The 23,931-nt window shown below is 42.0% G+C and overlaps 4 protein-coding genes across 4 annotated transcripts in view; 2 read left to right on the top strand and 2 right to left on the bottom strand.

Moving 5' to 3' along the window:
• The first annotated feature begins 59 nt into the window (after nt 1–59).
• On the top strand, nt 60–12,142 carry LOC136431274 (2-Hydroxyacid oxidase 1-like). The gene is made up of 8 exons (XM_066422602.1): nt 60–749; nt 1,671–1,822; nt 3,055–3,316; nt 3,699–3,859; nt 4,426–4,517; nt 9,784–9,942; nt 10,246–10,315; nt 10,802–12,142. Exons 1-8 carry the CDS (start codon nt 607–609, stop codon nt 10,897–10,899), a joined length of 1,137 nt encoding a protein of 378 aa, XP_066278699.1. The 5' UTR covers nt 60–606; the 3' UTR covers nt 10,900–12,142.
• Nucleotides 12,143–12,747: 605 nt separating this feature from the next.
• LOC136431291 (2-Hydroxyacid oxidase 1-like) lies at nt 12,748–18,708 on the top strand. Its single transcript, XM_066422626.1, has 8 exons — nt 12,748–13,071; nt 13,997–14,148; nt 14,664–14,919; nt 15,321–15,481; nt 16,493–16,584; nt 16,782–16,940; nt 17,299–17,368; nt 17,771–18,708. The coding sequence occupies exons 1-8, from the start codon at nt 12,935–12,937 to the stop codon at nt 17,866–17,868; spliced, it is 1,125 nt and encodes a 374-aa protein (XP_066278723.1). The 5' UTR covers nt 12,748–12,934; the 3' UTR covers nt 17,869–18,708.
• Nucleotides 17,916–22,796, bottom strand: LOC136431264 (uncharacterized). The gene is made up of 7 exons (XM_066422592.1): nt 22,600–22,796; nt 22,139–22,311; nt 21,447–21,840; nt 20,814–20,995; nt 20,341–20,452; nt 19,508–19,858; nt 17,916–19,276 (listed from the first exon to the last, which is right to left on the bottom strand). Exons 1-7 carry the CDS (start codon nt 22,787–22,789, stop codon nt 19,254–19,256), a joined length of 1,425 nt encoding a protein of 474 aa, XP_066278689.1. The 5' UTR covers nt 22,790–22,796; the 3' UTR covers nt 17,916–19,253.
• A 226-nt stretch (nt 22,797–23,022) lies between these two features.
• The window catches only part of LOC136426565 (fibrocystin-L-like), a 56,241-nt gene continuing 55,332 nt past the window's right edge, over nt 23,023–23,931 (bottom strand). The window contains exons 68-69 of the mRNA XM_066415269.1: nt 23,711–23,869; nt 23,023–23,166 (exon numbers count right to left, since the gene is read on the bottom strand). Of these exons, the coding sequence (XP_066271366.1) occupies nt 23,023–23,166; nt 23,711–23,869 (303 nt within the window). The remainder of the gene's footprint in view (nt 23,167–23,710; nt 23,870–23,931) is intronic.

The raw sequence follows: 23,931 nt of genomic DNA on the forward strand, positions 1-23,931 counted from the left end.
CTGCTAGCCTGTGTTTACACAATCTCTCGCTGGCTTATAGGTCGGGGGTGGTAACGGTCGGGACGGCCGTCCTAGGAGCGCGATTTAGTCAGATCAGGCTAACAAACTGGCATTTTCAGCGCCCCATACCCCATAGATTCGTCCTGATAGATGGCTATATGCTGTCTAAATAGCAGGATAGATAGACACATTTGCTTGCCGGAATGCAGTGGCGGAGGGGTTTGGGTCTGTTACAAAAGTTTCATTACACCGACCTAATGTATTCGCCAGTAAATTTTGTGTACTGACCATATTCTTTAATATCAACTGATAACTGCATCGGCCAGATTTATTTGTGTTGAGTGTATTATCCTTGTATCGCAGCGAGTTGTAATGAATAACAGAGATGACTAACATTGCAAACGGACACGTCCTCTACAAGTGTCAATCATAGTTACCGCCCCCTTAACCCCTAAGTCAGCGAGAGATTGTGTAAACACAGGGTAGCAGTGGGTGACCTGGAAGTAGTTAAACATGACGAGCTTGAACATCGAACCCGTCAGTAACTATTAGAATCGGAAGTCACGTAGGAGAGCCACGGTTCTCTGAGTTCGAGTCTAGTCCACGATGTCTACGTCAGCTCTAATAACCTCTATCGCAGATGTTGGAAAGTCTGCGCGTGAAAAGCTGCCGAATTATGCCTGGGCGTACTACAGTTGGACTTCTGCAGACGGACAAACGTACCAAGATAACCTTGAAGCCTACAGACGGTAGGGTGTCCACAATATAGTTCACCGTTATTTTCTTGCAGGTGTGTCTGTGTGTCGGGGTTAAAGTCCACGCGATCGCGGGCGAAGCTGGCGGATTATGCTTGGTCATATTTCAGTCGTCCTTTGGACGGACAAACGTACCAAGATGACCTTGACTCCTACAGACGGTAAGGAGTTGACGCAACAGTTCACCATTATAACTTGCAGGTGTGAGTCCACGCGAGGATACCTGCTACCAGGGGTCTCGCCAGCTCTGTATTTTTCTTTACGCCCTATACGTCTTACGGCCTAAGAAAAGTCTACTTTCCAAGCGGAGGTTACGTTGTTGGGAAAACTGTGACCTTCTTATCATATGCCCCATTTTTTCAGCTTTCCCCACAGGAGAGCTGACAAAAACGGGACATATGATAAGAATGTCACAACCCCCCCCCCCCCAACAACCTCTGCTAGGAGAGTACTTGCTTTGTACTAACGTTATCAATATGCGCTACTGCCACTAGTCGGTCTTACGATATAATAAGATAAGTAATACACGGACTATATTAGACAAAAAAATCCGCATTGGTTCACTTCTTATTGGAAGACTATTGGGCGAAGACGTCCCTTTGAACGCAAGTCCCAGTTGCAAGGGCCAAGCAACTTATTGCTGAGTAACCTATTGAATTGATATGTAACGTAGTGTTAACGTTGCTAGGGTCAAGCAAAGATGTCGAGGTGGATTACGTAAAAGTCAGTTCCCATCAGCAATAGAGAACGCTATAAGTAAATAGGACAATAACTGGTAGCCGCGGCTATATTATCAAACCTGGCCCATCACTGTGTAGATTTCAGATTCTGTTCGTCCAAAACCTCTTGTTTCTACATTGGTTATGTTAGAATATCTGTACAGAAGTTCTAAACAAGTCGTTACATCCCGCTCAGATACCGCCTCATCCCACGGAACCTGCGTGACGTGTCCATCCGGGACACCTCGGTAACGGTACTGGGGACCAGGCTGGATATCCCGGTAGCCATCGGGCCAACTGCCCTTCACCGATTAGCTCATCCCGAGGCGGAGTTGGCGACCGCAAAGGGTAAGTTATAAGTGCAAGCATATGGAAAATATAAACAGACAAACAAACCCAAAACAATGTCTCCTCATGTATTAGTAGCTGTTCCATTTACTAACATCTAGAAGTCATATGCCTATTTTAGTCTAATTAGAATATTTCATGGGGGAAGTGCGGTCTTGGAACACTTTTTGGAAAAATACTTTTTGGGAATATTGTTTTGAGTGTGTTTGCGTTTGTGTTTGCGTGTGTGTATGTGTGTGTCTCCGGATGCTTAAAGTTAGCATAACTGAAGAACGTGTAGATGGATTGTAATGATATTTGGTATGTGGGTAGGTGTTGGGGGAGAAAGGTCAAGGTCGATTTTGGGCCCCCTGGTATGTGTCACTGGAACTGCAATGGCGTATTTCTCAAAATCTTCTAAGGAGAGTAACTGAAGGAAGGAGCAACAGAGATGTACACAATGAATTTCAAATTATGCAAATGGTGACTAAAATTGCACCATAAGTAATGAGGAGAATCTATACTTTCATGCTAGGCATATTGTGGTATCTCACACCTGTTAGTTTCAAATCTCGGACAACATTTCCCCAGGTCCCAACAGCTGGTGGTCAAACCACAAAGGGGTACACTACCAAACCTGTATACTTATTTCTATTATGTAGATAGCTTAAGTGTTGCTAGTACTTGAGATGGTGATAATGCAAATCAGAATCTAATTTGCATAATTAAGGGGGGCATTTTTTAAACCCACTCCGTTCAATGGTACGACAGTTGAAAATGTAACATGTATTGTAACTGAGAAATAAAGGGACATTGAAAGATAAAAGTTATGCAAATGAAGAACTAATTTGCATAATTAATGAGAAAATACTGTACTCTCATATTGGTAGATAACTGGAATGTCATACTTGTGGCATTTGGAAGTCATGTGACAGTGAACATAGTTGAATGTGAATTATGCAAATGTAGGCCTAATTTGCATGATATATGTTTCATGGAGATTTGAGGTCCCCGAACTCTTGTTACATGTTGCGAAGAGCTCCCTATCGCTTATTCTCCAAGCAGAGGCTTCGATCGAGTTTTGTCCGGCGGGATTTCTAACATCCCTCTCCTCTCTGAGAGGAAAATCCCGGACAAAACTACCCCTCTCGATCGAACCCTCTGCTCGGAGAATACCTACAGCTTAGCTCATTCAATATGGTCATATGTATTTTCCTGTTTGTGACTGAGTTAAGAAGTCGTTCTCACTCCAGGCGCCGCCGCCATGAACACAGGGATGGTGCTGGGTTCGTTTGCCAACCACTCCCTGGAGGAGGTTGCTGAAGCGGCTCCTAGCGGAATCCACTGGTTCTACATGCTGTTCTACAAAGACCGTCGCCACATGAAACGCCAGCTGGATCGGGCAGAGCGTGCGGGATACACCGCCATATTCCTCACTGTAGACCAGCCTTTCTTCCCATTTTCTGTTGACAAAAGCCCACGGGTTTCGCCTAGAGCTTACACGGTTCCTCTTAGGTAATATACCTCTATCTTACGCAAAAAAGGAGAACCACAACAGAGTATTTCATACATGTCTTGCGGTGCATACATAAACTACATTAACTTCACAGTCGGTGTCATTAACTGTGTTGGCGACATGAGGGCATGTTATGATGGTGGTTACCGTGGAAATGTTTCACTTGCTAACCAGATGGATATTAATTAGTACACTATGTATTTTGGATCACTTAAAATGAGTAGATTTTTGAATGAATTAAGAAATACAGTGAACGCCTTCTATACCAGTTGGCAATCAAAGCTAGTGATTGTGTCGTTTCAATTGAGTTGGATAGCAAAATATATATCAAGCTTTACTACAAACATATTCATTGAGTTTCTTGTCCTCCTTTAATACTAGGTTTCCCAACGTCTTCGACGTAGAACCGCCCCATGCCTTCGGTAGTACGGAGTACCGAGCGTGTTTGACAGCTGCAGTGAAGGAACCGGCGACATGGGAGGACGTGGAGTGGGTGAGAGAGAACACCAGGCTGCCTGTCGTCCTGAAGGGGGTTCTCTCAGGTAGTGGAAAAAAGTGTATTCTACAACGTTAATTGCATAGTTGCACTTACTCATTGGATACAATCTTTAACATTTGCTCGTTGCTTGAGGAGCTGTTACTTTGCGCATCTTATACTACCTGGATGTCTACCCGTCATCCCCACATGTAATAGCATAGTTATTTGACAATATCTAATACTTGCGGATTTTGCAGCTGACTACGGGCATCGACAAAAACATTCTATTTCACAAATGCCATATATCACATCAGATCTGAGGACTTCCGCATGTATGTTATAGCTCTGCTACCATGTCTTCCTTTCTCATCCCATCTCCAAGATTTTGACGTTGTGCCCCTGGGAAATGCACCTTAAGCCCCCGGCCCTCTCCCTGAGATGCAGTTGGAGACGGTGGCGACGACTTGGCAAGTTTTCGACGAGTTTCCCCTAGCACTCAAACTGACGCACGACACATTTGCAAATGAAGGCCTACTGAGCAGTGTATTGGAAACCGCAGTGTTGCTACTGAATCAAAAACCAATGTAAAATGATTAACTTTTTTGTAACTGTACTGTATGATGTATGCAGCCGAAGACGCCAGGATGGCTGTGGAACGCGGAGTGAACGGCATCCTGGTGTCGAACCACGGCGGGAGGGAGCAGGACGGCGTACCGGCAACGGTGAGGAGAATGAAGACCTTTATTGTACATTGTTGCTCCACTGGGCTATGCACAGGTCACATGTTAACAATCATATTCATATCCATGTCACATGTTATTAACAGTCGTATACATATAAAACGTCTAAAATTCTAGTACTTTATTACTAACATACGATTTCGCCATGGTAGTGGAAGAGAACTGGAAGGCGTCCCGGCAACAGTCAGGAGAAACTTCCGCTTAACATTGATAATGAATCTTCGCCGAAGAGTAGATTATGTTTTCGGTTGAGCCGGCTGTTGTGTGGGTCTGTATGTATGTCAAGAGCATAACTCGGGAAACCTTTGATGGATCTTCATGATATTTGGTAGGTGTGTAGTGGTTGTGCAAAGGAAGGTCAAGTTCAAAAATCGTTTACCTGGCGTTTTCCAACAATACTGCAGCGGACTTTTAATTTTTCTGTGTTTGTATGTAGGCAAAAAAAGTGACGGAAACGTTGATGGATCTCAATGATTTTTGGTAGTTTGGAAGAGATTGTGGAAACGGAGGTCAAGTTTAAAAATGATTTGTTTGGCGCTTTCCTACAGAACTGCTGCAGGCTTTGTGTGTGTGTGAGTTTGTATGTCGCCAACATAACTTGAGGAGCTATTGGCTGTTGTGCATGATATTTCGTGGATTGGTAGTGATGTCAAAGAGGAAGGTCAAGTTCGATAATGGGCCTCCTATCGGGTATTTGAGGTACTGCAGCGGAGCTTCAACGTTTGACGCCAAATTTTCTGGAGGCGTCAGGTTCATGATTTTTTGGTAGTATATAGCTTCTGGGACGGCAAGTGAGTGGTGGGAATTAAGGCCCCCTAGCTGTTCGTTTGGAAATGCAGTTGGCGTTTTTGTTAATACATTTGGAGACGAATAACTCCAGCAGGGATTGACGGATTATCATAATTTATGGCATGTGGATAGTTTCGGTGATGCTTTACATAACTGGATACTTGTCATGCAAATAAGACGATAATTTGCATAATAAATTAGGAAAGTTTTTAAATTCGCCGAAAGCTTGTAGTCAAATTTCACACAAGTGCTATGGTAACGATTTTTAAGTGGTGTACAGCTCTTGGGGCAGGGAGTAAGTGATGTAAGTTTAGACCCCCTAGTGGCTAACTGCAGTGGGCTTTTTTTATGTTACCTTTGGAGGCTGTAAGTATGGGTATGATATTATGATATTATGATATTATGATATTATGATATTATTATATTATTATATTATTATATTATGATATTATGATATTATGATATTATGATATTATGATATTATGATATTATGATATTATGATATTATGATATTATGATATTATGATATTATGATATTATGATATTATGATATTATTATATTATGGTATTATGGTATTATGATATTATGATATTATGATACATGTATTATGATATTATGATATTATGATATTATGATATTATGATATTATGATATTATGATATCATGATATTATGATATCATGATATTATGATATTATGATATTATGATATTATGATAAACTACGCACAAAAAGTTTGGAAACATAACTTTGGTCGATCATATCTCCGTTGTTTCTTGATCAATTTCAATGATTTACATATCATTACAAAGCTTGTGTGATTTACTTTCCCATGATACCAAACTTTATATGGTTGTAAATAAATGGAACGAGCACCAGACCTGCTTATGCCAGCAGGTCACATAAAAAAAGTGCCCAGATTACCCTACTAATGTCAAACGCGCAATTCAGTATTTTTTCTTTTGCTGGTAGCACGTGGCTTTTGTACGAGAGTAATATGAAACTTAAAGCAACAAAACACATTAATATGAAAGCCAAGGATAGTCTTCATTCATACAAAAAATGCGTAAAGGAGCCTCAGTTATGATGAAGGTGGCTTAATACTGAGTACACAAGCCATGCGCTGTCACCACAGCCCGGCACATCCTCCTCATGCTTGTCACCCGCCACATCCTCCTCGCGCGGCCCCTGGCTATTCTTCCACAAGGAGTCTTCGCAGGTCGACCAGTGTTGTTCTGTTGATCATTCTTGCATGCACAGCTCGCCCAAGCTGATCAGTGATCACAGAGTCTAAGACTGTGTTCAATTGTGTTGAGATCTGTGCTGCAGGAGGGCCATTCTATCCTCTGTATTCCTGCATCCTGCCTGCAGGTGCTTTGAAATGGCTCTCATTCTGTATGGACGCGCACCATCATCTTTCAGATCTTGCATAATGTAGAGGAAAGGATCTTGGAAATGTGACTGGATTGAGAAAGGTGTCTCTATGTCTTGACACATCGAGGTTGCTTAGGATGATTAGCCTGGTTTCTCGTCTGACAGTTAACGTTGTACTGCCCCACACTATGACACTGACTCCAACAAAACAATCAGTCTATCTGTGCAACAGTCAGCGTAGGGTTCTCCTCGTTGCCCACACTTTCATTTACCCATCCAACAGTCTAAATAAATCTACTCTTATCTTTAGCTGTGAACATAACATTCCTCCACACACTGTTCCATTCACGATGTGGACAACACCACCACAAATGGGTTTGGAGCTGCGCTGAGTGTTTGGCACTAGCATGGAAATTTGGGCACTTTTTTTCTACAACCCACTCGCGTAAGCAGGCCTGGTGCTCGCTCCATGAGATTGCAATTATAATGAGTTGGGTATCATAGGAAAGAAAATTACACAGGCTTTCCAACGATATATAATGCATTGAAATTGATTAAGAAACAACGGAAATATGATCAACCAAAGTAAAGTTTCCAAACTTTTTGTGCGTAGTTTATTATGATATTATGATATTATGATATTATGATATTATGATATCATGATATCATGATATTATGATATTATGATATTATGATATTATGATATTATGATATTATGATATTATGATATTATGATATTATGATATTATGATATTATGATATCATGATATTATGATATTATGATATTATGATATTATGATATTATGATATTATGATATTATGATATTATGATATTATGATATTATGATATTATGATATTATGATATTATGATATTATGATATTATGATATTCGGTCGAGTAGGATAGGAGTGTCTGGAATTTTTTTCCGTTATCCTACTTGACCGAAACTTCTGCTTGGATCATGGATAGTCCCATCCCACATTTGGTTTAAACACTAGGGCACCTGACACAGAAATGTAAGATAAATTGATTTCCTCAATTGGCCAATCAGGCGGTCATATTTTGTAATGCAGTGCTCCCATTGGCTGTCACAAAAAACTAAAGCAACGCCTGGCGGTATTTGCCTACTTTGCCTTTGTGCCAAATGAAAGAAAAGTAGTAGTAATTTTTACAGTGGGTGTTTTTGTTTTGACATTCGGACATGAATAACTTGAGAAGGGGTCGACAGATCGTCGTGATATTTGGTATTTGGTATTCTATTCATATAAATTGACTGTACCATTTCATCATCACTTTCAACTTACAACACTGCAATATCGAACCTTTGTGGCCCATATAATATCAACATACTCATATTTTTTTATGACCAGTTATAACATATACATCAGCACACTCTACACATATACTAGTCCTGTACCACCAAATGATTTTTAACCCCATCTAGACTGGACTCTTTCGCCCCATCATAACTTCCAAATGGTATGGTGCATGATCAAATTTGCAGGGGGTGATAAGCACGTAAATATCAATCACTCTCCATAATAAGCCTTGTTTCTTGATATTACTAACATACGATTTCGCCATGATAGTGGGAAAGCCAAGGACTGGACGGCGTACCAACAACGGCGAGAAGATAGCGCCATGATAGTCATTGTTTGACTAGCTTTATTGTACATCTAGTGAAATGTAACATGATGGCGTCCCGGCTGACTAAACTTAAGCTAACAACAGTGTACAGCAGGCCTAACATGTTAACTCTAAGTACCTGTTGGTAGCAGAAGAAATGACACCAAACCAGGAGTAGCCTTTTCTAGAATACGGTGTAATAAACTTTGAATATATATTTTGTCCTGTTTCAGAAGATGGTGTAACGTTGGGTAACATAAATTCGGGATTTTTCCGATAATGGTAGACTGAAATCAATCTAGCAGAACAATAAACCATCCTTTTTTTCTATTATTCTGTCAGTATCATGTACTATCTTTGCACTAATCATATATATGGTAGATTTTGTCTCTAGTCGTGCTGACACCATAATATTTCAACTTGAAACTACCGTCCGCCGCACGCACAATGACGGTGCTGTCGGACAGGGGTGAACATTAATTCGGGAGAGAAGATTCGTCTTGAATATCTTACCGCTAATTTATACAGCAGCTATTCGTTCCATCCTTGGCTTGAGGAGAGTGCTATGGATATAGACGTGTCCAAGTAAAAAAAATACACGAAAAAAAGGCCGTACCGCACACATCAGGCCTCCGGGAACAACCCGTGTGTTGAGTCGGTAGAACGCTACTCAAAGTTCACCCCCACCGTCATGGAAATTTGTACATTATTCATCGGGGCGTTAGCTGGATGCCGTAGCATTGATAATACTACTATGTCCATGTGTTTCTGCTTGTGCTAAGAGCAAACTTTGAGGAAAATATCGCCATCAGTCCACAATCACACACAACATTTGGACAAAAAAGTGTTCCTCGCAAGCGTTTGTCGTCTGCCGAATAGCAGGATTCTGGGTAACGAATATGGCGGCGGGAAAATTCACCGTAGTGCCGTAGCCATTGGTTGTAGCAACAAAGAGGCGTTTTGATGATTGATCACACTTAGAGTCCAGTTGTAGGTTAGCAAAAGAGATTCTAATAAGTTGTATTATAATAATTGTATTGAGCAGGAAGCGGATGTGACATTTGTCTTATAAACCAGCGAACAACTATGTAGTATAGTTCTCCCACAAAGCCCTCAGACTGTGACAATAAGGGACGGAGAGTTTTTGACGTAGCCAACTTCTAATGCATGGTTATCGAAGCTTTCCAGACAGTGTTTTGAATACGTAAGTCTGTCAAGTTTGCATTTCTTGCGGTATTACTGATGTTGCATCTAGCACATATCCCTAAATACCCCGTTTTCGAAAAATCCCGAATTTAAGTACCCCGCGAATTTATGTTACCCAACGTTACAAAAACTGGCATAATTCTTTTTTTCCTTTTAAAGAAATTGTGGGAATCAATGTTCATACGGATATCATCTATACATGTAAGATTAAGTGAAAATAGCCTTAACAAGGAGTACATGGGTGTTTCTACAGATTGACGTCCTGCCCGACATCGTCCGCGCGGTTGGCGGTAAGGCGGAGGTTTACGTGGACGGAGGGGTCCGGACTGGGACGGACGTGCTGAAGGCCTTGGCGCTGGGGGCCAGATGTGTGTTCATCGGCAGGCCCGCACTCTGGGGACTCGCACACAATGTAAGTCTGACCTTCGAAATTTGATCTCGTGGACAGTAATGCCCGTGTCCCATTTCCAATCCTGGGCCTGGTCGGGCAGTCTTGGGGAACGAAAAGCATATATGATATGAAAGACAAAACAAAACGTACCAAATGTTGTCTGAGAGCACAGCCTGTGCCTATCTTTTGATACACACTGCGATTTTTCGTCTCCACAAACAGCCGGATCCAGTTGGGAAATATGACCCTAGCATCACGCATCACGCTAGGTTTAGATGATCCTTGAGTATCTTTTAGAATGTTAAATTCATGTTTTCTTCTCAGGGCGCAGAAGGAGTCCAGCAGGTTCTACAGATTCTGACAGATGAACTCAGTCTGGCAATGGCCAGGACAGGTATGTTTAACTAGTCAGTCCGACGTGTCACGTGGTCAATATAGGTATGTTTTCGATTAATTAGTCAGTCCGTATCACATGGTCAGGACAGGTATGTGCATATAGCCAGTCCGTATCACATGGCCAAGGCAGGTATTTTTAACTAGTCAGTCCGTATCACATGGCCTAGGGCATGTATGTGACTGTGTATTGTCAGTCCGTATCACATGGCCAAGGCAGGTATGTTTAACTAGTCAGTCCGTATCACATGGCCTAGGGCATGTATGTGACTGTGTATTGTCAGTCCGTATCACATGTACAGGACAAGTACGTATATTTGGTAAGTATGGTATATACGCTTAACACAGGTTCATGTGCAGTGTCTTTTTGATTAAAACACATTCCTTGTTCAGTATATCTTAGGATATGATACCATATATGAGCCATATAATCACTCTGTGCCACTACTTATTACATCTTCTTAACATGATTATTTCATGTTTCCAGGCTGTGCCAAGATAGCCGACATCCAGCCGTCACTTGTTGTGCACCAGTCGTATTATGGCATACCAGCTGTCCGAGCTGTACAGATGTCTAAATATTAATTCTTAGGACCAAGTCACACACAGAATATATTCCCTTTGCAATGAAATCTAGTCTTATCGCCTTGGCATAGTAATGCTATTGCAAAGTGAGGGGACTTCATTCCCCGACCCGCAAGACATCGCAACCAACGTTATTTACAATATTGGTGTTGAAGTTTAATTGTTTGAGTGACTTTTCGCAACGATCCGCACGAATGCCAAGATTGTGCCTTAGCGGTACCGAAGCACCGACTAGTAGTCCACGATGGTACTGCAGCCTTGGAACTGTCTGACCGAGATCAAGGACAAAACCTCAAAGACACTGACTCTATATCTATCTATCGACTACTCGCGCCACAAGGTTCAGTAATAGCCCAGCACCGTCACTACTGAGGATGCTGCATAAAACAAAATGACACTATGAATTAGTTTTATATAATAATTGATGAAATAACACTTTATTTACATAAAAACAATTAGATATTAAAGCTGAACTTGTCATACAAGTAATAGGAATCTCTAGTTCGATTCGTCCGTTAAATTCATATAATAATAATAGTCTTTATTGCATATTCCTGCCCATAAGGGCTAAATGCACAGAAGACCACACGTGGTCTGATAGGAACATAATGTAAAACATAAATTGATAAAATGCTACATTCTAATGCTAAAAACTAAAACATACAACCTGTGGGATATTGTAATATCACATGCAGCATTTGTGTGTCCTTCAAATAATGCGTCAATTATAACCACATTAGCCTCGTTCCATCCACTGGTTGTAGGAAATTGTAGGGAATGTGTTTTGTTGTTCGACGCGTGTAAAGATTTGAACAAACAAGCCTCAAAGGGTCATGAGAAGGGTTATATTATTAGATTTCCTACTCGACGACATTGAACGGTAGTTTCTGGGGTGAAAACACTGTTATACTTATCGGAAGCTGTTATCGGTGTGTTACGATCTATACAAACGTAGTTTGACAAGGATTGTCTGTTTTCAATTGTCTGGTACGTGATGTGTAGCTTATATTTTGCTATTGTTTCATTTTAGAAATTGTAAGCAAACTCTGCAATTCAGGGTGATTTTCCCCTGCCCATGTACGTTTGCGCTTGGTGATAATAATGATAAAGATTATGAGAAGGAGTCCCATTCGGAGGTGGACCCATCATATCATGGTATCTTCGTTGAACTGAAAGATAAAAATTGAAGAAAAAAAACTGTATAAATTTTCGCATGTCCTTGTATTAGAAGCAATTAACCTGCTATTGTGTGTGCGTGTCCTTGTTGTATCATTTTGTGGTCAGCGTAAGTACAATTTGATAAGAGGCCAGAGTTTTCATAGAAAATCGGACAAAATCTCTAAGCAGCTGTGGAAGTGATAGATCGTAGTTTTAAATGATAATCCCTATATAATGTTATATATCGCCATTGAAAATGTTCAAAGCTACTATACTATTACTATTAATGTTTCCTTATGTAGATCAAGATCCTATTAGAATTGTTGCCGGTGTCATACTTTGCACCTTAAAGTCCATTCATAAGCATTATTACCCTTTAAGTCACGAGACAGATAAATATTGACGTTTAGATTTGATAACAAGTTTATTGGAAGTTATCCGAAGGCTAATTGCATGTTACAAGCTACATGAAGACAGACCAATTTGGCCAATGCAGTTACCAGTTGATATTGAAGAAGATGGTCAATAGTCAGCACACAAAATGTACCGACGAGCACATGGGATCGGTATATGAAACATATGTAACAACTCCAAATCCCTCGCACATCCCGGCAAGCAAATGTGTCTATCTATCTAGATAGCATATAGCTATCTATGGGGCGCCTGAAATAGTAGTGATTAAATCGCGCTCCTCGAGCGGCCGCCCGACAGTTACCGACCCTATCCCTTAAAGCCTGTAAACACAGGCTAGCAGTGGGTGACCTGGAAGTAAAACATGATGACCTTGACCACCAACCCCGCCAGTAGCTGTCGGAGTCCCGCCACAGGAGAGCCACGGTTCTGCTATGACGTACTCTGCGTTCGTGTCTAGTCCACGATGTCTACGGCCGCTCTGACTTCTATCGCAGATGTTGAGAAGTCTGCACGCACGAAGCTGCCGGATTATGCCTGGGCGTATTTCAGTCGTCCTGTGGACGGACAAACGTGCCAAGATAACCTTGAAGCCTACAGACGGTAAGGAGTTGACCTCACAGCACTGACTTCACCGTTGTTACTTTCAGGTGTGTCTATTTTTGCCGGGGGGTGGTAAACTCGCGCGAGGATATACTCCATATCCACGTACTTAGGCCAATACATATGTAGAGCTTTACAAAAGAGAGAATACGGTATTGTAACAGACAGAAACGTTTACCGTCCTACATTATGTCAATACGCCATTTACGTCCGTATTCTTGTAGCCATAGTTTTGGGATTACACTAGCATTACTGTATTGATTGCTTTGTCATTGTTGTCATACATTGTACAGTCTACAGTCGAGTAATAAAGTTAGTCCATTATCCTTGCTGCGCATGTCAGGGTACGCACATTCTGGCCAGACCTATATATTTCTCTTCGAAGCTTCGCCCTCTAAGTTTTACAGAGAAAGCCAGCAGCTCTATATGTTGTGCACTGAAAGCGCAATTGGTCTTGAGAGCCAAGCGACAAACTTCCGTCCAGGAACGGGAGACCGGATACCGCAGAGAGCCTTGCTTTGTACTAACGTTATCACTATGCGCTACTGCCACTAGTCGGCCTTATGATATCATAAGATAAGCAGTTCCAAACTACTAGTATACTAGACCTCCTAAAATACGTAATTTTCCAATAAAAGCCACATTACTGGATATTGGAACTATCTTTAAGCCTTTGACTTTTAGGCGAATTACTGCCCTTATAACGCAAGTCCCAAGGGCCGAGCAATATAGCACTGACTAGTCCCCTATGTAAATCTATATGCAGTACACCAGCAGTACACAGTTCATTTATATGTAAACCATCACTGTGTAGATTAGAGATTCTGTTCGTCCAAAACCACTTGTTTCTAGATTGGTTATATCCGTATTTCTATACCTTAAGTTCTAAGTTCTAAGCATGCGCATGTCGTTACATCCCGCTCAGATACCGCCTCATCCCACGGAACCTGCGTGACGCGTCCATCCGGGACACCTCGGTAACGGTACTGGGGACCAGGCTGGATATCCCGGTAGCCATCGGGCCAACTGCCCTTCACCGATTCGCTCATCCCGAGGCGGAGTTGGCGACCGCCAAGGGTGAGTTATAAGTGCAATCATATGGAAAATATATAACTGCGAAAAAAAAAAAAGACAACCAAATAGCATACCTCCCCGTGAATTTGTAGCCTCTTCCATTTAACCCATTAAATGTTTCTGTGTATTTGTCAGCATAACGTAAGAACCTCTGTATGGATTGTGATGATATCTAATATGTTGGTAGGTCTTGGGACGAAAAAGGTAAAGGTCAATTATGGCCTCCTGGTGCGTGACCTTGGTACTGCGGCAGAAATTCCGGTTTTGATATCTCGTGTGGACAAGCAATGGTCAGGTTTTTTTAGATGGTAGATAGATCTTTTGCTCGGGAGAAGTGATATAAATTTGGATCCCCTAGCAGCTTGTTCTGGAACTGCATGGGTGTTTTTGCTTAAGTCTTTCAAAGAGGATAACTCAAGAAAGGAACACTAAGTAATGAATTTCGTGATATTTAGCATGCAAATAGCTTAGACAAAGATGTGCACAAGTCTTGATTGGCAAAATTTGTCTCTATCCAGGCGCCGCGGCCATTAACACAGGGATGGTCCTGGGTTCCTGGGCAAACCACTCCCTGGAGGAGGTTGCTGAAGCGGCTTTTAGCGGAATCCGCTGGTTCTACATGCTGTTCTACAAAGACCGTCGCCACATGAAGCGCCAGCTGGATCGGGCAGAGCATGCGGGATACACCGCCATATTCCTCACTGTAGACCAGCCTTTCTTCCCATTTTCTATTGACAAAAGGCCTCCGCCTGGATCTTACCCGGTTCCTCTTAGGTAGTTGCGTTTATTTCCGGGGAAAATGGGAACTGCAACAGGATATGTTTTACCTAGATGTCTTACAGTGCATACATAAACTAATAGCCTTATGTTACTTTGGTCCAGGTATAAACCTCACAGTTGCTGTTAACTTTGTTGGTGACATGAAGGCATATTATGATGTAGATTACAGTGGAAGTGTGTCCTTGCTCACCCGACCGATATTAGTTAGTGCACGATTTCTTTTTCATCATATCAATTCAATTGAAATGAGTAGATTTCTGAACTACGAAATACAGAGAATGACTTCTTTACCAATCGGCAGTTAAAGTGATTGTGCCGTGTCAATTGAGTCGGATAGCAACTCTCCATTAAGCTTTTTTTATAAACATAAGAGTATTGTCTTCCTTTCCCGCCAGGTTTCCTAATATCTTTGACGTAGAACCGCCCCATACCGTCGGTAGTACGGAGTACCGAGCGTGTTTGACAGCTGTAGTGAAGGAACCGGCGACATGGGAGGACGTGGAGTGGGTGAGAGACAACACCAGGCTGCCTGTCGTCCTGAAGGGGGTTCTCTCAGGTAGTGGAAAACAGTATATTATTCATAAAATAAAATAACACAGTTATTTGACTTTTATCTAATAATCTGCCAGAGACTGTAGTAATGGCACCCAGTGCGAACACTTTTAAGGAGAGATTGGATAATCATATGAAACAACACCAAACGATGTACGACTACAGACCTCTGGATCATCCTCAGAAACATGAGATGACGGTGCGCTGAACTGAGGAGCGTCCTGAACTGGAACGGGCGTTCCTACCTGGCCGAAACAACTCTACTCTACTCTACTCTACTCACCTCCAGAAAAATGATCAAATCCCATCCACAGATGTGACAAATCACAGAAAACAAACAAACAAACAAACAAACAAACAAACAATCGTATCAGCTCTGAGGTCTTCAGCATGTATGTATAGCTCTTAAATTTGTTTGCTATGATGTCTTCATTTTCCATCCAATCTCTGGGCCTTTTCAAAGTGCCAGTTGGTCAAAGGAGTTCATGGCCAAGGGACATTTTGTAAGTAGCCTGAGTGCCAGCCTTTTTAGCTTCCGTACGCTACCCAAGCTCCGCTCCTCGCTTGGCTCTCAAGACCAATTGCGCTTTCAGTGCACAACATATAGAGCTGCTGGCTTTGTCTGTAAAACTTAGAGGGCGAGAAATATATAGGTCTGGCCAGAATGGCCGGCAGCGGAGCTTGGGTAGCGCAGCGGAGCTAGGGTAGCGGACGGAAGCTAAAAAGGCTGGTACTCAGGCTATTTTGTAAGTGCATCATTAAATGAAAGACGTACTTTCATGCCTCGATGGTCTAGGTACAGGTTGTTAATCATATTACTAAATAAGAATGCGACAAACATGTATACAGAAAGGTATAAGCAACAATACACGAGGTTGTATAGTAGTTATGCTAATCTAACCAAGTAACCAATTTCTTCTCGCTTCTTGGCACATATGAGTTTTGCTGTTCGTTATCTGATGGGTATTCTATGATTATACTACGTTTTCATAACTGAACTGTTTGATGTGTGCAGCCGAAGACGCCAGGATGGCTGTGGAACGCGGAGTGAACGGCATCCTGGTGTCGAACCACGGCGGGAGGGAGCAGGACGGCGTACCGGCAACGGTGAGGGGAAACTTTTGCTTGTGTCACCAATGTATTATTCAATGAACTTAGAGGTTTATACAAAATACACACCCGTTCTGATGTTATTGAACATCGAATCATACAAATCATATTTCTAGTTCTTGATTCCTGCCGCCAGGTAGTCAAGTTAATTTCCGTTTTTGATGGCATTAAAAAGTAAATGGGTGTTTCTGCAGATTGACGTCCTGCCCGACATCGTCCGCGCGGTTGGCGGTAAGGCGGAGGTTTACGTGGACGGAGGGGTCCGGACTGGGACGGACGTGCTGAAGGCCTTGGCCCTTGGGGCCAGATGTGTGTTCATCGGCAGGCCCACACTCTGGGGACTCGCACACAATGTAAGCCGGACCTTTCAGGTTTTATCTCATGGGCAGTAACGCTGTTTTCTTATATTATCCTATACATCCCTTCGTCTTACTTATTTGACTATTTGAGCGCCAAAGAAGATCAGGCAACCAGTTTTCTCCACCCTTGTAGGTTTTCTGTTTTTCTTGGTGTTTCCCTTATAATTGTGCCATGTCTCTAAGACTAGAATCATCCTCCGATCTTTTCTGTTGCCTACCTCTCTTTCCTGGACGATTCATTGCCTTATAGTTTTTGCTAGTCTCGATGACCGCAACACGTGACGACCGTATCACCCCAGTTTTAAAGGATTCTTGATAATTTTCCAATTTTAAATTCATGTTTTCTTCTTAGGGTGCAGAAGGAGTCCAGCAGGTTCTACAGATTCTGACAGATGAACTCAGTCTGGCAATGGCCAGGACAGGTATGTTTAACTAGTCAGTCCGACGTGTCACGTGGTCAAGTTGTGTGTACGATTTGTTAGTCAGTCCGTATCACAGGGTCAGGACAGGTAAGTGCATATATTCAGTCCGTATCACATGGCCAAGGCAGGTATGTTTAACTAGTCAGTCCGTATCACATGGCCTAGGGCATGTATGTGACTGTGTATTGCCAGTCCGTATCACATGTACAGGACAAGTACGTATATTTGGTCCGTATGGTATGTACGCTTAACACAGGTACATGTGCAGTGTCTTTTTGATTAAAACAAATTCCTAGTTCAGTATATCTTAAGATATGATATCATACTAGTATATGAACCATATAATCACTCTGTGTCACTGTTTAAGTACATCTTCTTAATATGATTATTTCATGTTTCCAGGCTGTGCCAAGATAGCCGACATCCAGCCGTCACTTGTTGTGCACCAGTCGTATTATGGCATACCAGCTGTCCGAGCTGTACAGATGTCTAAATATTAATTCTTAGGACCAAGTCACACACAGAATATATTCCCTTTGCAATGAAATCTACTCTTATCGCCTTGACATAGCGATTTTATTGAAAAGTGAGGAGCTTCGAATTCAGTACCTGACCCATAAGACATCGTGTCCAACATTATTTACAACGGTAGTGTAGGTTTCAGCAGTCTCAAGATGACTGCGCCCGTTGATGCCGATGAGTTTGAAACAGATTTCGTTTATCGCAAACATGTAAACATACAGGTGTGACCTTCTGAGACGGCTCTAACAGTTACTGAATACTCTCACAGTACACTCAAAAATAGCATTTTATTTACATGAAAACAATCAAACCTCCAAACTCAAACTATGTATCTTGGCATACGAGTAATGGCATTCTCTTGCTTGTTCCATTAGACTTAAACAGATGATAACACGATGTGTGCCCTTGAAATAACCAATTCGAGGTATATATTTTGTATGAAATATGCACACCAAAATGCACCAATCAAAAGCACAGTACCCTCTTTCGAAACGCATGTTGTAGATATATATAGGACATGTGTTGTACTGAATTCCATTGTAAAAATCAAAATAAACACAAACCCATCAACATACTGTTGATTATTCAATATATATGTATATACGCAATGTATTACTGAGTAACACAGTTATGCCATCAGTTATGCCATAGCAGCATCTAAAGTGTAAGAGTCATTTAATGTGCACCCAAACTTGATCTCATCACTCTTTAAATAGCTGCCGGTACATGTACAATTCCCACAGTGCAAATACCACCGCAAAATAAACGGCATCGGTTAGTTTTCTGCCGTTGCAAATGAATAAAAAATTAAAGGAATATCATGTTTCTTTTCACTTAATCTTAATCTTTTAAATTCTCATGTTTGGCTGCGCTGTTATCACTCTTTATTCCTGGCCGCCTACGATCGATGTGTGCTATGTTTTAGATGCTGAACCAATTTCAGTAACACCCAATCAAACCATGTTAGTCTTATATCTGAAAAAATCAACTGGATCTGGTTTTGTTCTATTGTTTAAAGTTAGATAATCAGTCGCTAGATTACATATATTGCTAGGTTACATGTCTGTCTACAGTGTATACATTCGTGACAATAGTTGACATAGTCAGTCTAGTTAATACACCGGAAGAAACACATTAAAAATGGTGCTTTGTACTTCAATCAAATTTCAAATCCAAAATCCACAAAACAATCATCAGCTTATCAATTTGAAAACTCTAAGTCACGCAAAATCCTTGCACTGGGCATAGTTTGAGAAGAATTACTCAGTCGCTCGAGTCTTCGAGGTCAGTGTAGTCTAGCCAAACCTGCGGCATCACGTCGGCGATGGTCCCGCTCATGAACTGGAAATGGCCGGTCTTCGGCTTAGGGAAGGTCTGCTGAAGCCCCTAACGTAATGAAGATTATAGAAAGATATCAAGTACATTATTTTGTACTTTTAGATATCAATGGATAAAGAAGTTGAACAAGAGGGTTTGTCATATACATTGGGGAAGCGCTGTAGATATACATCTCTAATAGGTTTCGCCAATGTTCACGACTCACTAATCTATGCCAGAAAGAACAGAAAAATACATTCTACGAAGGGAGTTTAATGTGAATAAACGTCGAAAACTCACCTAGATCAATCGATCCCCTCGGAGACATCCCTGGCAGAGTAATATCCACTTCAGGCATGCTGTTTGACCGGGACGCGGCCGAGTTTGGGCGGGACACGGTCAGGATGGACGCCGCAGAGGCGCGTCTGGGCACGGACGAGCCGAGCACGGGCGGTAGCGCCACGGGCTTAACCAGGTGCTGAGTGTAACCGGGTGGAGCCATCCTCAGTGGTGGCAGAACTGCCGGAGCTGTCATTGTCTTCGGCTCCTTCATCTCTATGAAAGAGCCATTGTCGGAGCCAGGACCGGGTTTGGAGCCGCTTGGTTGTTCCACCGGGTCTTCATCTTTGGGTTCCGTTTTCGAAAAAGGTCCTGAAATGACAAAGAAACAAAATGGTCATCCGAGAATAGTTTCATCAGGTTGGTAAATCTAATGAAACTTACGAGCTATAAGCTTTACTGGCATTGCCCTACGGCCGTCGGGCGATTCGACCCGCGGTCGGGCTGGTACCTCGGGTGACACGGAATACCCCGTGTTGTATTCTATATGTATAACATATGTCATTTGAGCAAACCAATTCGTCACTACCTCGCCGACTAAGTCACATTAGGGACCGCAATCTTAACATTGCACCAGCTACAGAACGAAGTAGAACAAAATTGGAATACCACGAGGAAGGTGGCAGACGGTCGCCGAAACATCCGCCAGGTAATAACTCATTGGTTGTATACTAAGAACTTTATCCAACAGTACAATCAACAACACGCTGACGTATATACATGTGCATGTACATATACATGACAGTTTGCATAACGTTTTTCAATTCAAGGGTTTCTCAGAAGAGATCGCTTACCTCGCCTTTTCTTCTTTAAGTAAAAGAAGACACCGACGAAAACAGCCACAATAAGGACGACAGCAACTACCCCAATGATCGCACCGATGGGGAAGTCTGCCGCAGGAGCAGCCTGGAAAAAGGATTGGCAGAATATTAGTTTACCGTTAACTCACAGCCATGCTATTTATCATGTAATTGTTTCAAGAATGTATACGTGTTGATTACGTTAAGTTGTGCATTAAATTGTGATTTCAGCGAAACACACTTGTTGAAAGATATCAATAAACATTTCGTAAGAAATCGGATGTAATTTGTCTTTGTGGAAAGGTAAAACAGAAACATGATCAAAGATCAATGTGATTCTGTCTTTATTTTTCGCACCATTAAGTGAATTGGTTGGTTGGTTGGTTGGTATTACAAAAGCTAAGTCATTGAGAGAGTAACTTAGTGGGCTAGTTTGACAAAAACTAAGCGCAAAAAGGTCAACACACCGGTGGTCCTTCGTCCATGCCGTAGTAGTCTTCTCCATCAACTAACATGGACACCTGTGCTCTGAGAGAGTTACCTTCCACCACAAGCGTCAGACCGTCTTTCACCTCATTCCACAGTCCAATCAGGGTGTAGTTCACTCCAGTTGTTGTACCCGTCAAATCAAAGTCGGCAACAACGCTCCCTAGAAGAAAATGATAACAAGTTAGTAAAGCTATTAGAAAACACTTGCTACAAAGACAAAATCCTCAGTAAACCACAGACAATGTCAAGAACTAAACTAGTAATTTCGGGACCATGAGACTATGTTATTCCGTATCCATATAATAATCGTCATAATGTATTTCAGAAATGTACAATATCTTTTGTTTACGCTGCTCATCTGAAGTGATTTACTAGAAACTTGCAAAACGTTTCCATGCGTCAATACTAGCCAAGTTGATGCATTTCTAAACTATCATTCAAGAGAAAAAAGTCTGACATCAATAGGTTTGTTAATAAATATGTTTCTGACTTAGAGAAAAGAGCTGCTGCTTCAGTGAGTGTTAGCTCAGTGCCCAGAAGTGGCCCATGTGGCATTGCACTGAGCAAACTTGAGTTCGTTAAAAGAATATTATTTAAGTAGAAGTACAAACCGTCCGAGAAGCTGAAGTTGCCCGCGGTGACCTCTGTGTACGTGTCCATGATGTGGACCCACAGAGCCGATCCAAGGTACCCCTCCTTCCCAGCAGCCACCTGGGCATAGTCACCGTTAAACCTCATGGTCACGTGAGCAGAGTCCTCCTCAACAGGTGTGACGTAATCTGCAGGCCACGCTGTGATTGGCTCCGACTCGACCAAAAAGTCGTAGTCACCGGGAGAGCTTCTGATGTGGAACTTGAAGTAGTAGATACTGAACTCGTTCAAGGTCATTGACGTGAAGGTAGCACGTCCGGTGATGGGGTCAAAGGTGACTGAAGTGCTTCCTGTCAGGTCACCGTTCTGAGGGAAGGGCTTGTAGAGTTCGACACTGCAAGTCCAAGTATGGCTCTGAAAAAAAAAACCTTTAGCACTCTGAAGTGTTCGTCTGGCACCCAATTCCCTATCGATTACAGAGTTAGGCAGCAGGGAGAATTCTGAACACTGATAGCTAACTTCTAAATACAAAAGTAGAGCTTTTATGTAAAATGAAACCTTCCAAGAAGATAGGAATGGCTTGCTATGATATTTGATGTGTAATGTTAGTTACATTTTAGCCTACCAAAGAAATTATTCAATTTTTGGGCCCTTTAGCGGCTCGTCTTGGTACTGCAGCTTTTTTGTGTGCATGTTCTGAACTTTGACTAACCTTCCACGCGATGTCCTGTATTTCCAGTCCCGTGACAGCGTCAGTGATGCCCACAGACATTGTGAACGGCTCGTCCACCGTCAGACCCTCTGTAATGGTGAATAGTTTACCGGACAGGAGGCGGTCTGACAGGTAAAGGGGGTTGGATGCTGTTCGGAAGGACGATGCAGCTTCTGGATAAACACAAACAAAAGAAGCGTAGTCGATAAACAAGATTAACATATTTCTAAATCATTTTCACTTATTTTACCGAAAAATATTAGGGAAGCTCCATTGAAAAACGCAGAAACGACTTGGAAAATAGACTAGTGCATATTCAATGCACTATTTACTTGTATAGCAGTAGCATTGTACATCCAACTAAACGTCTGTAATCACTACACATACACGTGTACAGTACAGCATATAGTATAGCTGATCCAGCTGCGAAGACCGTCTTCTGCTTTTCATGCATAACTTACCAGGTTTGACGATGATAAAATCGATGATGTATCCCTGTCCACTGTGAGAGATGGCCAGGTTGGTGAAGTTGGCCCATCCGTCCTTGAAAACAGCATTGTCCCCGATGATCTGAGCACGAGAGTCACTTCCGCTTCCGGCGCGAATGGTGGCCTGGACCTCCCAACGGGACGCTACCGTACCGAGGTTCATCACCAAGTATCCCTGGAAATTAAGGTAAAACATAGATATACAATGTTTTTGGAGCAGGGTTACAAATGCTATAACTGTATGAGAAAATAGCTGTTGTTCTGCCTACTACATCGACGAAAGCAAACGGGTTCTTTACGAAAATTGTCTTTTATGATAGTTTTGTACAAGTACAAATTTTTATGTCATGCCTTTGTTGCCCTAGATATAAGTTTGCTTCATATTAGAAACCACAATTAAAACTTTTCTTTCACAATTGCATTTTCGACGTAAAATCCATAATTAGAAGTTTCAGCATTTACCGAGTCATCAAAGACTTGCAGCCTTGGTTGGATGGGGAACTCAGACCCTTCGTGCAGTGGCTCTGGCTGTGTGTGCAGCTGAAATGTACATAAAACATATCGATATATCAACCAATTTGTATTCAGTGTTGATCACAGGGCCATGATATCATTGATCAGCCAAAAAAAGAGGCTATACGTGTTGTGCTCTGACGTATCCCACCGCTACCACCATGTTGTGCTCTCATGTCCTGATTCTCACTTTATCTAGTTAATGACGCTGTAAGGATCTAAACATCCTGAGCTACACTGTGGATCTTTATGCCTCCTCTTGCTATGAGGTATCGCGGATTGATACAAATTGCCTGCGTAGGTCGCAATAAACGTGCCTGATGAAGAGCCTCTTAATTATAATAGGTGACAGTCAATCAATATGCCTGGTGAGAAAAGTAGTGCAGCTGCAATTATCATCTAGGTTGAAAATATAACAATACGAGCTGGTCAATCATTATGTCACATTAAAAACACACCCCTGGGCTAGCTATCTATCATCTAGCAAGAAAAAATACACGCCAAAGAACTAATGCAATTAGCAACATATAAAATCTACACCAATGAAATAAAAGTTTAAAAAAAACACTACCTCTATCCCTGCTGGTACTTGAACTGTTACAGCTTGTTGAAACGTTTGCGAGTCTTCCCGCGTGACTTCCTCCCATTCAGTGGTGTTGGGCGTCGGTACGGGCTCTATGATGGCCAGACTGATGATCTGAATGCCGGTATCATTGCTCAGAGTTCCCAGCTAAGTGAAAACAGAGAGGGATGGCATGAAGCTAGGGCTAGATGTTACAAACAGTTAGATGT

This window comes from Branchiostoma lanceolatum, chromosome 1 (assembly GCF_035083965.1).
Source record: "Branchiostoma lanceolatum isolate klBraLanc5 chromosome 1, klBraLanc5.hap2, whole genome shotgun sequence".
NCBI classification, from domain to species: Eukaryota; Metazoa; Chordata; class Leptocardii; order Amphioxiformes; family Branchiostomatidae; genus Branchiostoma; species Branchiostoma lanceolatum.

Coding starts and splice junctions, on each gene's coding strand:
- LOC136431274 (XM_066422602.1), top strand. CDS start 607: ATGTCTACGTCAGCTCTAATAACCTCTATCGCAGATGTTGGAAAGTCT. Junction 1,823..3,054: donor GGAGTTGGCGACCGCAAAGG/GTAAGTTATAAG, acceptor TTCTCACTCCAG/GCGCCGCCGCCATGAACACA. Junction 10,316..10,801: donor TCTGGCAATGGCCAGGACAG/GTATGTTTAACT, acceptor TCATGTTTCCAG/GCTGTGCCAAGATAGCCGAC.
- LOC136431291 (XM_066422626.1), top strand. CDS start 12,935: ATGTCTACGGCCGCTCTGACTTCTATCGCAGATGTTGAGAAGTCTGCA. Junction 15,482..16,492: donor CCTGAAGGGGGTTCTCTCAG/GTAGTGGAAAAC, acceptor TGATGTGTGCAG/CCGAAGACGCCAGGATGGCT. Junction 16,941..17,298: donor TCTGGGGACTCGCACACAAT/GTAAGCCGGACC, acceptor TTTTCTTCTTAG/GGTGCAGAAGGAGTCCAGCA.
- LOC136431264 (XM_066422592.1), bottom strand. CDS start 22,789: ATGAACCTCGGTACGGTAGCGTCCCGTTGGGAGGTCCAGGCCACCATT. Junction 20,996..21,446: donor CAACTTCAGCTTCTCGGACG/GTTTGTACTTCT, acceptor ATTTTCTTCTAG/GGAGCGTTGTTGCCGACTTT. Junction 19,859..20,340: donor CTTAAAGAAGAAAAGGCGAG/GTAAGCGATCTC, acceptor TTGTCATTTCAG/GACCTTTTTCGAAAACGGAA.